The 17009-nt window shown below is 45.6% G+C and overlaps 1 protein-coding gene across 2 annotated transcripts; it reads left to right on the plus strand.

The window, feature by feature from the left end:
- The first annotated feature begins 314 nt into the window (after positions 1 to 314).
- On the plus strand, positions 315 to 17009 carry LOC106564178 (uncharacterized). Of its 2 annotated transcripts, XM_045690692.2 has the most exons (14): positions 323 to 667; positions 851 to 937; positions 1076 to 1135; positions 1294 to 1477; positions 1677 to 2307; positions 9137 to 9657; positions 9781 to 11798; positions 11911 to 12063; positions 13081 to 13163; positions 13373 to 13522; positions 13620 to 13736; positions 14110 to 14197; positions 15011 to 15162; positions 15274 to 17009. In XM_045690692.2, exons 2-14 carry the CDS (start codon positions 890 to 892, stop codon positions 15482 to 15484), a joined length of 4416 nt encoding a protein of 1471 aa, XP_045546648.1. In that variant the 5' UTR covers positions 323 to 667; positions 851 to 889; the 3' UTR covers positions 15485 to 17009. The 2 variants fall into 2 exon arrangements, 1 of the variants encoding a protein (XP_045546648.1); XR_006757862.2 differs by lacking the exons at positions 15011 to 15162; positions 15274 to 17009 and having other exon boundaries at positions 315 to 667; positions 13081 to 13158; positions 14110 to 14180.

A 17009-nucleotide genomic window follows, 5' to 3' on the forward strand; every position in this document is an offset into this window, starting at 1 on the left:
GTATCGTTCGTTTACAGTATCCTAAAATTAACTAATAGTATGTACTCATTGTGTAGTATTCAAACAAGCTGTGGTTTCTATATGTTTGATAACGTCCCATTTATTCCATTCCAGCCATTACAATGAGCCCGTCCTCCTATAGCTCCTCCCACCAGCCTCCTCTGTGCTATACAGGTGTCTGGTTGGTTGGTGGCCAACTTTTTTCTCCCTCTGTTTGTATCACAAATGTAACGTGATTGAACACACACTATCGCACAGTAGGTGGCGGTATGCACAAACAAAATGTGTGAACGCCATGATACCAAAGAAGAAGATATACTCCACCCTCCCTTCTGGAAGCAGTCAGTCAACCGGCTGTTGCATTTTCGGTTATCCATTGGTCTTGTCTGGACGGTGAAGTCGCGGGAGAGTTTGGACAAAAATGGTGGATAAATAAATGGAGTTCACTCAGACCGTTTAAAAAAAGGTATCAATTTACGGTCTGCTTAAAAGGGTGGCGCTCCCATAGACACCAATGCGATAGCAGCTGGGTCTGGTCTGCTTTGTTCATTGATTGAACCAGAAGAAACAGCGACTGGATTGGAATTTTTCCTGTCCCCCCCCCCAAAAAAACGTGACTAGCTAGCATATTGACGCCGATAAATAAAGAAACAAAAGGCTTTGAATGGTACGTTTTATGAAATAGTTAGCTACTAGCTACTATTCTGAAAATGTGAGGTAGTTAACGTTACAGTAGTTTGTCAGCTAACACTAGTTAGCTAACTAGCTAGTTTGTCAGCTAACGCTAGCTATGATTCTTGTTCACTTGCTAAATCTATAGTTTTTTTTAAAAAAACCTCTTGTGTTTTAGCTAACTGTCAAAGGTGACCATTAGGATCGCGTGACAAGAATGGAGGATAATTTGGAGAGCGTGCTCCATTGCGATGACAAGGAGGAGGTAGGTGTATTGTTTACATATAGTAGGGCCCTGTGTAAGTGGTATTAAAATGTCATGTAGCTAGGCCTACCTTCCTTCTCAAGTAGCATGATAAGTGTGTGTGTGTGTGTGTGTGTGTGTGTGTCCCTCCCTCCCCAGTTGAGGCGGAAACTGGCCCTGCTACAGAGGGAGTACTCCAGGACAGTTCAGAGATTACAGGTGAGAGAGATGGTGTGTAAAGGCGGTAGCAGGTGTGTGTGGGGTGTATGCACTGGTGGGTTAGTAGTTTGTGTAGTAAACACCACAATCATGACTGATATCAGTGTTGTGTGGTACTGCACGTGTTTGACCACATTATCCCCCCTATACACACACAGCGAGCTGAGCGTTCAGATGCCGTGCGGAAGCATGTGAGGAGCCGGATCTCTGAGCAGAACCTCCAGGACCAGACAGACCCAGTCCCAGCCAACACCTTTCCCAACCCAGCTCTACCCCCCCTCTCCCTTGGTAGCCCTGCTAGGACAGCCCCAGGTTCAGCCTTACCACTAGGCCCCGCTGGAGGTCAGTCTGCCTGTATTAGAAACTAAGTGCTGTAAGTTTTGTGACGTTAGCATATTACCGCTATTATATTATTACGGTTGTAGTGTGTGTGTGTTCAGGTTGTAATATGTATTGTCAATTATGTCGTAGTGTGTGTGTGTTCAGGTTATATCCAGTTTGTAATGTGAATTGGAAATGACGTTGTAGTGTATGTGTGCAGACTCGACTGTGGCGGCATCGTGTCCGGTGGAATCGGAGAACCCCAGGCAGAGGAGTCCGTCCATCCGCTTCCTCCTCCCCGTCGATAACTCTTGCCCTCAGACACCTGACCTTAACCCTCACAGACGAAGCCACTCCCTCCGGCTGAGGTCACGGAGAAGCCGGCTGCGCTGGGAGGGGAGGGGCGAGGGGGCAGGGGGGAGGTACGACACGGAGACCAGCGAGGACGGGCTGGAACTGGACGCACGGACAGAGAAAGAAGAGGACGGAGAGAAGAGAAAGATGGGGGAAGAGAAGGAGGGTGAGAAGAAAGAGCTAGAGAGGGAGGAGAATGAGAGGGAAACTCCAGATAAAGAGGCAATGAAACAGAGAGATGGAGAGGAGAGAGAAGAACAGAGGACATATGGACAGAAGGAGATAGAGAAGGAAGGGGTGAACCTGAGGAGAGATGGAGAGAGTGAGAGAGAAGAGGGAGGTGATTCAGGAGCTGTGGGAGCCTCTGTGTTAGGGGCTGTTGGGTTGTGTAACACTGGGGGGGTCCTGGACTCGTGCACTCTGGTGGAAGGTCTGCCGTTCCCTGTAGAATACTACATCAGAACCACAAGACGCATGGCCTCGTCACAGAGCCACAGGTTAGTGGTCACCTTTAATATCTGTTGTTGTTATACTTGATTGTATTGTACTCTATTCTATTTTGGAGTACTACTTCAGAACCACAAGATGGCGACACATGCCTTTGTCTAAGATCCACAGGTTGCTTGGGTGACTCCACGCCAGGGTGGGACGAATATATTTTTGGTATCTCTGCTTGTTCTGGCGATTCTCACACATACATTTAATTGGGAGGAAGGATGTTTGATATGCTTTTTACATTTGTATCACAAACCATTTCATGATGAAATTGGCTGTTTTAGCTCCTTTTAGAGCAATAATCAAATACAAGTTTGAAAGCCCTTCCCAATGATGCACAGTTAAAAATAATAAGATAAGAAAAATACAAATAGTAACACAAGGAATAAAATACAGAAGAATTAAGCTATATACAGGGAGTACCAGTACCAGATCACTGTGCAGCTATATACAGGGACTACCAGTACCAGATCACTGTGGTACTCCAGATCACTGTGCAGCTATATACAGGGAGTACCAGTACCAGATCACTGTGCAGCTATATACAGGGAGTACCAGATCACTGTGCAGCTATATACAGGGAGTACCAGATCACTGTGCAGCTATATACAGGGAGTACCAGATCACTGTGCAGCTATATACAGGGAGTACCAGTACCAGATCACTGTGCAGAGGTACGAGGTAGATACTGTATGTACATGAAGGCAGGGTAAAGTGACTAGGCATCAGGATAGATAATATAAGATTAAAATAAATAACTATTCTTGTGGGGTCCAGAAGTGCTAAAACCAAGACATGAGGTCGAAGTAATTGCCCATGCAGCTCTGTGACAGGATTGTGTTGAGGCACAGATCCAGGGAAGGATACCAAAACATTTCTGCAGCATTGATGGTCCCCAAGAACAGTGTCCTCCATCATTCTTAAATGGAAAAAGTTTGGAACCACCAAGACTCTTTCTATAGCTGGCCGCCTGGCCAAACTGAGCAATCGGGGGAGAAGGGCCTTGGTCAGGGTGGTGACCAAGCTTTGACAACACTCCAGAGTTCCTCTGTGGAGATGGGAGAACCTTCCAGAAGGACAACCATCTCTGCATCACTCCACCAATCAGGCCTTTATAGTAGAGTGGCAGACGGAAGCCACTTCTCAGTAAAAGGCACGACAGCCTGCTAGGAGTTTGCCAAAAGGCACCTAAAGGACTCTGACCATGAGAAACAAGATTTTCTGGTCTTATGAAACCAAGTCTCAACTATTTGGCCTGAATGCCAAGCATCACGTCTGGAGGAAACCTGGCATCATCCCTATGCTGAAGCATGGTGGTGGCAGCATCATGTTGAAGGGATGGTTTTTAGCTGCAGGAACTGGAAGACTAGTCAGGATGGAGGGAAAGATGAACGGTGCAAAATACAGAGATCCTTGATGAAAACCTGCTCCAGAGCGCTCAGGACCTCAGCCTGGGTTGAAGCTTCACCTTCCAACAGGACAATGACCCTAACCACACAGCCAAGACAACACAGGAGTGGCTTCGGGACAAGTCTCTGAATGTCCTTGAGTGGCCCAGCCAGAGCCCGGACTTGAACCCGATCGAACATCCCTGGAGAGACCTGAAAATAGCTGTGCAGCGATGGTCCCCATCCAACCTGACAGAGCTTGAGAGGATCTGCAGAGAAGAATGGAAGAAACTCCCCAAATACAGATGTGCCATGAAGACGTGAGGCTGTAATCGCTGCCACAGGTGCTTCAACAAAGTACTGAGTAAAGGATACTTATGTAAATGTGATATTATTATTATTATTATTATTATTATTATTATTTTGTTTTTTAAATGTTTTATAGAAATGTAGAAAAATGTCTAAACCAGTTTTTGCTTTGTCTTTATTGGATATTGTGAGTAGATTGATGAGGGTGGGGGGGAAATTATTGAATCAATTTTAGAGTAAGGCTGTAACTATGGATGAAATGGTTACCGGTTTCACGATTAACCACGGTAAAATTCTCGACGGTTAGTATTATCGTTTCAAATTTATATTACCATTAAAACCGTGTTTGATTACCGCGGTTTGCAAAACTTGTGGTAAATACCGTCCAGCATCAACCAAAGTTGGCAACAGTCTGATGCAGGCGCAGCATGCAACGTGGGTTTGGTTTGGTGTGAAAACATGGAGGAAGGCAGTGACGGCGCTCTGGAGATTTTTCAGCCTTCTAAGAGGACCAAATCTGAACTGTGGTTGTATTTTGGGTTTTACAAGAGTGCTGAGGGAAACTTAATCGAAGATGGTCACCCTCTCTGCAGAACATGCAACAAAATAATTGCTGCGAAAGGGGGCAACACTTCAAATTTCTCGAGTCATCTTCGTGACCACCACCCACTACTTTATAGCGAATGCAAGGTAAGTTAACTTTTAGCTCAATGCGTGATGTGGGGACTTTGGGATTGGGGGAAATGTGATGGTTTGTCTGTCTAACTTCCTAATAGCTTGTCAATAATGTAAACTGAAGTTTTCAGTGTTACCTACTGTTGTAAAAACACTACACGTTGTTCTGCTGCTGTATGGGTCGTGTGTCTGCAGACTCTATTCACCCATTGCACATGAATACACGTTATGTAGTTTAGTTACCCAACCAACATATTTTGTTGATTTAAAATCCGTCAGTCGTTGACTTGGTTGTTAAAGTGTTGCAACAGGAGAAACACTATAGACTCCTATACAAGACTCCTGTATTTATGTCAGTTGTTGGACTCATTGCAATTACTATCACTGTCTTCTTAAGACTAATTTCTATTTATGTCAGTTGTGCATGGGGTCATTGCATATACTCAAATGCAACACAGAAGATAGATTATAATTATTAACTCACAGTCTAACAACACCAATAATAATACATTTGCTATTCCCTTTGCAAATGTATCAACCCAGTGAAAATGTAGCAACCCAGTGATGCTACTGGTCCCTCATCTACAGTTGTGACACACACTCCAGCAAGCATTTAAAAGGCAGGCTGCTTATGCACCCACGTCAAAACATGCTCAAGACCTCACTGCAGCCCTTTCATATTACATTGCAAAGGACATGATGCCATTTCATATTGTTGAGAGGCCTGGATTTCTGAGGCTAATGAAGGTTGCTGTGCCTCACTACAAAATGCCATCACCAACATTATTTTCCAAGACTGACATCCCAAACCTGTACAACCAGGTTAAAGCTGATGTTGTGAAAAAGTTTGGCTCAAGGCACATGGTTTGCTGCAACTACTGACCTCTGGACCAGTGAAAGCAGGGGTGGACAACCCTACATCAGCTTCACTATCCATTACCTCACCCCAGACTGGCTACAGGAATCAAACTGCCTGGAAACAGTTCTTCCCAGAAGATCACTTGGCTCACAACATCAGAGAGTTTTGAGAATATGTCCTGGACCACATCACCCGTGATGTTCTGGTGGAAACGGATACGGAGCCATCCCTGACTAAGGAGATGAAAAGAGTAATGAGAGAAGACCTTAACAACAGATGCAAAGAGAGTCATGCACATGACTTGTTTCATTGACCCCTGCTTCAAAAGGAGCTTTATAGATGAGCCTGAGGCTGCAAAAGTTGACACTGACAGCTGTGTCCAGGAGGCCTTGAAGCTGGCAGCTGCACAAGTCAGGGAAGAACCACAAAGCACCAGCAGCACCTCCAACACCCCCACAGCGGCATCGGAGGGGAAAGGCTTGGCTGGGTTGCTGAGAAGGATTACCTCAAGGCAGCAGAAGCTTTTGTGCATCCCAGCAACCAGCGTGCCATCAGAGAGAGTGTTCAGTGCCAGCGGGCACATTGTCTCCCCTCGCAGATCACCATTTAACCTCCCTGGGCAAGGTGGGACGTTTGAGTCCCACCTAGTCAACAGCCAGTGGAATCGCGTGGCGCGAAATACAAATACCTCAAATGCTATAGCTTCAATTTCTCAAACATATTACTATTTTACACCATTTTAAAGACAAGACTCTCGTTAATCTAACCACATTGTCCGATTTTCAAAAAGGCTTTTACAGAGAAAGCAAAACATTAGATTATGTCAGGAGAGTACACTGCCAAAAATAATCACACAGCCATTTTCAAAGCAAGCATATATGTCACCAAAACCATAGCTAAATGCAGCACTAACCTTTGATGATGTTCATCAGATGACACTCCTAGGACATTATGTTATACAATACATGCATGTTTTGTTCAATCAAGTTCATATTTATATCAAAAAACAGCTTTTTACATTAGCATGTGATGTTCAGAACTAGCATACCCACCGAAACTTCCGGTGAATTTACTAAATTACTCATGAATAACGTTCACTAGATACAGAACTCCTTTATGCAATCGCGGTGTCAGATTTTAAAATAGCTTTTCGGCGAAAGCACATTTTGCAATATTCTGAGTACATAGCCCGGCCATCACGGCTAGCTAATTTGACACCCACCAAGTTTGGCCCTCACCAAACTTAGATTTACTATAAGAAAAAATGGATTACCTTTGCTGTTCTTTGTCAGAATGCACTCCCAGGACTTGTACTTCAACATTCAACAACAAATGTTGTTTTGGTTCCAAATAATCCATAGTTATATTCAAATACCTCCGTTTTGTTTGTGCGTTCAGGTCAGTATCCGAAGGGTGACGCGCGAGCGCATTTTGTGACAAAAAAATTCCAAATATTCCATTACTGTACTTCGAAGCATGTCAAACGCTGTTTAAAATCAATTTTTATGCGAGTTTTCTCGTAAAATAGCGATAATGTTCCAACCGGGCGACGTTGTATTCATTCAAAGGCTGAAAGAAAAAAATTGAGAATTCTCATGAACGCGCATCTCCAGTGTCACTGTTCCCAGCCTGACCACTCACAAACAGAGCTGCTGTACTTCGCCCAGAGACTGCAGACACCCCCTTACACTTTCTGCCGCCTTCTGAGAGCCTATGGAAGCCTTAGAAAATGTCACGTTACAGCAGAGATGCTGTATTTTCGATAGAGATGCCACAGAAGGAGAACAAATTGTCAGACAGGGCACTTCCTGTATGGAATATTCTCAGGTTTTGGCCTGCCATATGAGTTCTGTTATACTCAGACACCATTCAAACAGTTTTAGAATCTTTTTAGAGTGTTTTCTATCCAAATCTACTAATTATATGCATATTCTTGTTTCTGGGCAAGAGTAGTAACCAGTTTAAATCGGGTACGTTTTTTATCTGGCCGTGCAAATACTGCCCCCTAGCCCCAACAGGTTAAACCGGACAAGGCAAATATGTTGACATTTTACATTTCAGTTTCAAGTGAACAAAGATACATACATACATACATACATACATACATACATACATACATACATACATACATGATGTTAGGCCAGCAGCACCTTGCTTCTTTATGAAGGAGAGAACGGACATACAATCAGTGCTGTTCATTTGATTTGTTTACATATTGTGTTATTTTAATGTTACCACCTGCACATTGGATGTGTTTACATATGTTTGTATTGTTCTTACATGCACATTGCTTTACTTGTGTTGCTTTTATATGGACATTTGATTTGCTTACTTAGTGCAGGTTTTAATGAACATAACCTTAAGGAAACTTAGTACATGGCGCCATCTTTAATGTTAATGATATTATTTTAAAAAGTGCATAGTGCTGCTAATTGTGTTTGTTTGTTGGTTTTCAATATAAACCTTGAAATGATTTCAGTGTATCAGTAATTTTTGAACATTTCCAGCACATCTTAACAATACCCTGATAGTACTGATAACCGCAATAATACTGACAATACAAATAATACAGATAACGCTGACAATACTGATAACCGCGATAATACTGACAATACAGATAACACTGACAATACTGATAACCGCGATAATACTGACAATACAGATAACACTGACAATACTGATAACCGTGATCATTTTGGTCACTATAATCGTGATATGAAATGTTCATACCGTTTCAACTCTAGCTGTAACGTAACAAAAAGTGTGGAAAAAGTCAAGATGTCTGAATACTTGATGAATGCACTGTATTATAGGTAAAACAAAGGAAACGCCAACGTAAAGCTTTGTGGACACCACGAGCCACCAGAACAGCTTCAAATGTGCCTTGGTAAAGATTCTTTAAGTGTCTGGAACTCTATTTTATTTTTATTTCACCTTTATTTAACCAGGTAGGCAAGTTGAGAACAAGTTCTCATTTACAATTGCGACCTGGCCAAGATAAAGCAAAGCAGTTCGACAACATACAAAAACACAGAGTTACACATGGAGTAAAACAACATACCATCAGTGATACAGTAGACAAAAATAAGACTATATACAATGTGAGCAAATGATGTGAGATAAGGGAGGTAAAGGCAAAAAAAAGGCCATGGTGGCAAAGTAAATAAAGTATAGCAAGTAAAACACTGGAATAGTAGATTTATAATTTGAAGAAAGTTAAAATATAAATAATATGGTGCAAAGGAGCAAAATAATAAATAAAATAAATACAGTAGGGGAAGAGGTAGTAGTTTGGACTAAATTATAGATGGGCTATGTACAGGTGCAGTGATCTGTGAGCTGCTCTGACAGCTGGTGCTTAAAGCTAGTGAGGGAGATAAGTGTTTCCAGTTTCAGAGATTTTTGTAGTTCGTTCCAGTCATTGGCAGCAGAGAACTGGAAGGAGAGACTAATAACCATTCGTCCACATGAAATTCCATAATTTAGCGGTTTCCACCACCACCAACTGAACGCCGTATCAGTAATTTGAATGTGAGCCTACTCCCTCTTGTCTGTGGTTCACAAATCTAATGTAACATGTTTTGTTAATGCTACTTTCAGAGACCTGCAGGCTGTCATTCTGAACCAACTCAACAGGGGGCGCCACAGAAGGAGCAGGGGCCGGATGTCTAACACACACTCACTCTCAACTTCACACTCCGACTCACTAGCACAACCCTCCAATCACCGCCAGTGCTCAAGTCAACTGACCTCAAACTCACCGACCAATCGCACACCGGTCGAGGAGCCATCAGCCAATCAGATGCTTACCTCTGAGTCAGGGACCAATCAGAGTGAGCGTTTACCTTCCAGAGCCTGCAGTGTTCGGCCGATCAGAGGCCGGAGGAGGAGAGGAAGGAGGCCGAGACTGGGCCGCTCTCTAAGTTTGGACTCGGATCCTCCAGCACCAGGCCCAGACAACACCCAGACCCCGGCCGCTATTAGCCCAGCCTCACAGCCTCTCCCTGGGGGTGGATGTCCAGAGCGCTGGCCTCTCTCTGGAGGTGTGGAGGAACAGCTTTATCCCATCTTCAGAAGGAGCTGTGTCTCTCCCCTCATTCACACACCAAAGCAGAGCAAAGGTGGGACTGAGCCGTGTGGTGTATCTGAAGGCTGATATGTTTCACTGTGACTTCAATTATTAACTAACATTTTCATCCTTTCACTCGTGTTCTGTGTGTGTGTGTGTGTGTGTGTGTGTGTAGAGAGTGTGTGGTGTCTCCTCCTGCCCTCCTCCCTCTCCCCTGGAGGACCAGCAGTGCACCCTGGGAGTCTGGGCCGCTTCATCTCAACCTTTGACCTCCAGGATTTCCATCTCCCCGACGACCAGTTCGGACAGCTAAAGCTCCAGAAGCTTCGCGCCTCGTCTGCCGTCCCAGAACCGGAACCCTTCTCACCTTACAACATGCGTCGTCGCTGCAGCAGAGGCTCGGTCCACGGTCTCCACGGCGACACAGGCGGTCTGATGTCTAAAGCGCCTACGCCTAAGCCCCTCCCTCTCAGCCTCACCCCTCCTGTCACAGACTGTGTCACTCCGGTAGAACAGTCTATAGACAGATCTATAGGCCAGCATCTTATAGACCACACTATAGGCCAGCAGTCTATAGACGCACTAAACCATTCTACAGACCTCCATTCAAAGTACCATTCAGTTTGCCAGTTTACAGATCACCTTGTAGACCAGCCTACTGGCCATCAGTCTACAGACCACCTTGTAGACCAGCCTACTGGCCATCAGTCTACAGACCACCTTGTAGACCAGCCTACTGGCCATCAGTCTACAGACCACCTTGTAGACCAGCCTACTGGCCATCAGTCTACAGACCACCTTGTAGACCAGCCTACTGGCCATCAGTCTACAGACCACCTTGTAGACCAGCCTACTGGCCATCAGTCTACAGACCACCTTGTAGACCAGCCTACTGGCCATCAGTCTACAGACCACCTTGTAGACCAGCCTACTGGCCATCAGTCTACAGACCACCTTGTAGACCAGCCTACTGGCCATCAGTCTACAGACCAGCCTATAGGCCATCAGTCTACAGACCATCCTGTAGACCAGCCTATAGGCCATCAGTCTACAGACCACCTTGTAGACCAGCCTACTGGCCATCAGTCTACAGACCACCTTGTAGACCAGCCTACTGGCCATCAGTCTACAGACCACCTTGTAGACCAGCCTATAGGCCATCAGTCTACAGACCACCTTGTAGACCAGCCTACTGGCCATCAGTCTACAGACCACCTTGTAGACCAGCCTATAGGCCATCAGTCTACAGACCATCCTGTAGACCAGCTTATAGGCCATCAGCTTACCGTTTTAGTTGGCCAGTCTATAGACTTTCCTTCAGTAGACCAGCAGACAGGCCGACTCACTGCTGAGTGCCCTTCCCTTCAAACTGAAATAGAGACAGAGTGCCCTCCCGAGTGTCCATCCTTCCACACAAAGACTAAGTGCCTTTCTACGTGTCCTACGAAGTTCTCTGTCGAGTGCCTTACCAAATGTCCTTCCATGTGCACTACTGAGTGCCCTTCCCTCCGGACGGAGACAGATGCAGAGTGTGCTGTCCCCCCCAGCCCCTCCCTGCTCCTCCTTAGCCCCTCCCTAACCAGCCACACCCCTCGCGGACACACCCTCTCCCTTCCCCTCTCCTCCAGTCCCCCCTTACCTTCCTTAGGGATGACCCCTAACCCCTTGACCCCTAACCCCAACATACCCCTCTCCCTCCCTGACAGCTCCCCATTACCTTCTTTAGAGGCGGTGACTCACATCCCCTCCTGCCCTCCCTGCCCACCCTCTCTGACCCTCCCCCTCTCCTGCTCTCCCTGCCCCCCCACTCTGACCCTCCCCTTCCCCTCTAGTCCCTCCACCCAAGCCCTCTCTCCTCCCTCCCTCTCTCCCTGCCCCTCTCCAGCCATCCCTCTCTCCTCCTCCCCTCCCTCCCTCGCTCCCTGCCACCCCAGCATGGTTGATTCCCTGACCAAACTTTTGCTCCCTCCCACTCCTCTACTACTGCCTCAATCTCTCCCTCCAAACCCAAATACACCCCCCCCATTGCCCCCTACCCAGCTTCTTCTTCGCCAGCCAGCTCCCTCTCTCCACTCAACCAGACAGGCCACAGAGGAGAGAGGAGAAGGAGAGGAGGAGAGAGCGTGGAGGAAGAAGGAAGAGAAGAGGGATGGGATGACAGAGGGTGTCTTAATGCTCTCTCACACACTGAAGGTCAGTACTGTAATGTCAAGCCATTGTTGTGTATTTCAACATCCATGTCACAACTCACTTCAGAGAATGTCTGTGTGTGTAATAATAATCTGGTGTGTGTGTGTGTGTGTAGGCCCCTGCAGGAGGCAGCCTGGTGGATGTGTGCTGTGTGTCGTGGCTGTCAGTAGGTGTATGTGTAGCGGTGGCAGGAGAGTGGGAGGTGTGTGTTTGGGGTCAGACCAACCCCCCACACTGGAGACGACTGCACACCTGGACCTTCATAGAAGTAACTTTGTGTTGTGTGTCTTAATGTGTGTGTGCAGCAACTGTGAGTTTTATATTGTTTATGGGTGTTTCTGTGTTTGAGTGTGTAACAACTGTGTTAAATACTGTGTGTGTGTGTGTGTGTGTGTACCAGTCAAAGGTTTGGACTCCTACTCATTCAAGAGTTTTTCTTTATTTTTACTATTGTCTACATTGCAGAATAATAGTGAAGACATCAAAACTACAACATAACACATATGGAATCATCTAGTAACCAAAAAAGTGTTAAACAAATCAATATAAAAACAAATATATTTGAGATTCTTCAAAGTATCAACCCTTTGCCTTGATGACAGCTTTGCACACTCTTAGCATTCTCTCTTTTGATTTGTTTACCCATTTTTTGCTTACTACATGATTCCATGTGTTATTTCATAGTTTTGATGTCTTTAGTATTATTCTACAATGTAGAAAATAGTACAAATAAAGAAAAACCCTTGAATGAGTAGGAGAGTGACAAGAATCGTGCAAGCTAACAGGCGGGCCAGAAACAGACAAATAACAGCGCAGAACGGCATCTCAGAACACACAACTCGTGGATCCTTGTCATTGATTGGCTATTGCAGCAGACGACCACACTGGGTTCCACTCCTATCAGCTAAAAACAAGAATAAGCTGCTCCAGTGGGCACGCCGTCACCAACACTGGTCAAGAGGAGTGGAAAAACATCGCCTGGAACATGACAGCGAGTTCAGTTTACTTGAGTGGCCTGGTCAGTCCCCAGACCTCAACCCTATAGAGCATCTGTGGGATGAGATGTAACGGGCTGTTGGTGGCATGAATGTACCGCCGTCCAATCAGCAGCAACTGCGTGATGACATCACGTCAGCATGGACCAACATCCCTGTGGAATGTTTCCCACACCTTGTAGAATACCCCAAATAATTCAGACTGTTCTGGGTGCAATGGGGGGTCCAACCGATACTAAATGGGTGTACCTAATAAACTTTCCATTGTGTACATTGTGTGTGTGTTTAAGTCAGTGATGTCAGTGTTTCCTGTGCCGGACGCTCCTGGACTTCTGTGTGTGACTCTGGGCCAGCTGGAAATCAGAGAGGTCAGGTACTACCCCCCCCCCACCCACACACACACACACACACACACACACACACACACACACATTGCTACCACTCCCCATCCCTCTTTTTCTTCCCTGTTCTTCCTTCTCCTCTCTCTCCCTCTTCTTTGCTTGTCTCTGTGTTCATGCGTCTGTAAATGTTTCTATTAATATTTGTGTGTCTGTCTGTGCACATGTATCTCTGTGTGTGTAGGGTACTGTGCTGCTCCAGTCTGTCCCAGGCAGTGCTGTGTGAGGGGGAGGTCCAGATGGTGGTGGGCATGTCCAACCGAAGGCTGGTTAGCTCCTCCTACTCTGTAGCCACAACCCCGCTGCAGGTCTACACACTGACACAGGATGGCAGGTAACCACGGGGGACCAGGGTCTTCTCTCGTCTGGCATGGTTAATGCTGTGTGTGTGTACTCTATGTCTGTGTTTCTGTCTCTCCGACCTCTCTCAGGCTGCAGGGCTGCCTGTCTTTGGTCTGTCCTACTGAGCACGTGCGGACCGTGGCGGCGGTGGAGGGACAGACTGACGCTCTGATTGGCTCAACCCACGGCGGACATGTTGTTCTGTGGTGAGCAAGAAAACGTAGCTAATTCAGTGCTTACTGGTGCTGGGGACCTAAACGGGGGCACCCTTGAGGTTATTTTAATAAGTGGTGTAGTTCTAGGGAAAAAACACCCCTTTAGGTCCCCGGGACCAGGATGCTCTGATTGAAAGGTTTTCAAAGACACTTGCACTGGTTTTGTAGACAGCTGCTTTATCGAAGAACGCTTTTACTTCCAATGACTGTAATATGTGCTTTTCTCACCTATCTTAGTGGAATGCACTGACTGTAAGTCTCTCTCTGGATAAGAGCATCTGCTAAATGCCTTCTCAAACCTGTTTACAGTTGAATGAGAATCTTCTCCGTTAACTGCGTGTGTGTGTGTGTGTGTGTGTGTCAGGAACGTGACGACGGGGCAGCTGCTGCGTCGCATCACTCTGGGAGATGGTTTCACGGATACGACCTGCCTCCGAGGATACTCCCTCTGCGTGAGTGTGCATTTTGTGTGTGTGTGTGTAGTATCTGTACCAGAAAGAGTGTGTTTGTTCCTACTATAATGTGTGAGAGAACCTATAGGACATGGGAGAATTTCTGATCGTTGTGTGTGTATTCTCACCATGTTATTCCCCATGTCTAACCAACAACCTCCACCCACCTTGACTGAATAGTGATGTTGTCATGTCCCACTCCGTCCTACGAAACCTCCCAGTGTCTGCGTCCCAAACCACCCAATTCTCTGCCCTTTGTCTATGTGCACTCTCTCCCACACACATTTCAAATCATTACTGTCCATAACCCATCCATGGGTTAGAGGGAGTGTCCACTACTTTCCTTCTAAATACATGAAGGGAAGTGAACAAGTGTATTGTGAGAGTACAGAGAATTGAGACAGTCAATGTGTAACTCAAATTTTATTTGTGACATACGCCGAACACAAGTTGTGTAGACCTTACCGTGAAATGCTTACTTACCAGCCCTTAACCAATAATGCTGTTCAAGAAATTGTTAATAAAATATTTACTAAATAAAAAGTAAAAAAAAAAGATAAAATCAATCAAAAAGTAAAAGAGCACATTTACATAACAATAACGAGGCTAAAAACAGGGGGAACCGGTACCGAGTCAATGTGCGGCGGTACCTTTGTAGATATAGTGATGGTATGTATAGTCATGATGTTGTCCTCATTTATTGGTTGTTTCTTGTTTTTATTTTTGATTTATTTATTCCCTGAAGTGTGTTGAGACCTGGAGAAATACACTTTGAATGAATTTGGATTTGTCATGTCCCCATTCGTCCTACAGGGGGTGCTGTTTGTCCTGTTGCAACACCCGTCCCTGTGTGCTGTGGAGGAGGAAGAGGGAGGGGCTCTGTTCTCGCTGGTCGCCACCAACCCTCTGACTGGCACCGTCGCCCTGGCAACCAGACTAGGCCTCCCCAAAGCCTGCACCGGGAGGTGAGAAGGGGAGGAGGAAGGGGAGAGTTGGCAGGAAGAGGGAATTGTGTGTTAACCTCTCTCTCGTTTGTTGTTGTGTGTGTATTCTGTGTGTGTGTGTTCTCTCCCTAGGCTGGTGGAGGTTGATGTCCATGGCTCCAGTGTGGTTGGGGTTTTCCAGTCCGGCTCAGTGTGTGTGTGGCAGCTTGGGAGGCGTCAGGCCCAGGAGGGGGTCTGGTTCCCAGAGCTTGGGTGTCAGCTCGCCCGTTGGGGGGCGCAGGGAACTGTCCTGACGGCACACCTCAATGGAGATGTCTGCTTACACCGCTACAGACCACTCTGATCTACTATAGACCACTCTGATCTACTATAGACCACTCTGATCTACTATAGACCACTCTGATCTACTACAGACCACTCTGATCTACTACAGACCACTCTGATCTACTATAGACCACTCTGATCTACTATAGACCACTCTGATCTACTACAGACCACTCTGAACAACTACAGACCACTATGGACCACTCTGAACTACTACAGACCACTATAGACCGCTATAGACCATTCTGAACTACCATAGACCACTGAACTACTACAGACCACTGTAGACCACTCTGAACCACAACTGACCCACTATAGACCACTCTGAACTACTACAGACCACTATAGACCGCTATAGACCACTCTGAACTACTACAGACCACTGTAAACCACTGAACCACAACTGACCCACTATAGACCATTCTGAACTACCATAGACCACTCTGAACTACTACAGACCACTGTAAACCACTGAACCACGACTGACCCACTATAGACCACTCTGAACTACTGTTATACATGCCAGAGAGGCATGTTTGTTCTACATAACACATTTCTATCTGAGGTTATCCAACGTGTCCTGCTGAATGCAGCCCAGAAGGGTATACTACATAGCAGGATCAATGAGTTAGCGCTCTAACTTTGATAAGCAACCAGAAATAACTATTGATTTTCTGGTTCATTAAGAAAGATAAACTTAGATATGTGTTTTTGGTTGTTTTATTATGCCATGCACTTTATATATTTCTATAAAACAAGTTATTTCAGAATATTTAGGCAAGTTAGCTGGATAACACATTGCTCTTGCTTTGTAGTAAACACCTGCAACCGTGATCTCTCTGGTGTTGAATCACATTTGGATTCTGATTCTACTGAATCACTTTCTACCACATCCAAATGACATGGTTCAACTGTCTGGTTCCTGAGTCTGTGTTCCATATGTGCCTACATATAAATGACGTGGTTCAACTGTCTGGTTCCTGAGTCTGTGTTCCATATGTACCTACAGATAAATGACATGGTTCAACTGTCTGGTTCCTGAGTCTGTGTTCCATATGTGCCTACATATAAATGACGTGGTTCAACTGTCTTGGTTCCTGAGTCTGTGTTCCATATGTACCTACAGATAAATTACGTGGTTCAACTGTCTGGTTCCTGAGTCTGTGTTCCATATGTGCCTACAGATAAATGACGTGGTTCAACTGTCTGGTTCCTGAGTCTGTGTTCCATATGTACCTACAGATAAATTACGTGGTTCAACTGTCTGGTTCATGAGTCTGTTCCATATGTACCTACATATAAATGACGTGGTTCAACTCTGGTTCCTGAGTCTGTGTTCCATATGTACCTACATCCAAATGACATGGTTCAACTGTCTGGTTCCTGAGTCTGTGTTCCATATGTACCTACATATAAATGACGTGGTTCAACTGTGGTTCCTGAGTCTGTGTTCCATATGTGCCTACAGATAAATGACGTGGTTCAACTGTCTGGTTCCTGAGTCTGTGTTCCATATGTACCTACAGATAAATGACGTGGTTCAA

This window comes from Salmo salar, chromosome 12, assembly GCF_965601325.2.
Source record: "Salmo salar chromosome 12, fSalSal1, whole genome shotgun sequence".
Lineage (NCBI taxonomy): Eukaryota > Metazoa > Chordata > Actinopteri > Salmoniformes > Salmonidae > Salmo > Salmo salar.

What these genes read in the sequence shown, in the direction of transcription:
- LOC106564178 (XM_045690692.2), top strand. Translation starts at nt 890, where the DNA reads ATGGAGGATAATTTGGAGAGCGTGCTCCATTGCGATGACAAGGAGGAG. An exon ending in ACACCTGGACCTTCATAGAA is followed by an intron (nt 12,064 to 13,080) that starts GTAACTTTGTGT and finishes TGTGTGTTTAAG; the next exon opens with TCAGTGATGTCAGTGTTTCC. An exon ending in GGCGGACATGTTGTTCTGTG is followed by an intron (nt 13,737 to 14,109) that starts GTGAGCAAGAAA and finishes TGTGTGTGTCAG; the next exon opens with GAACGTGACGACGGGGCAGC.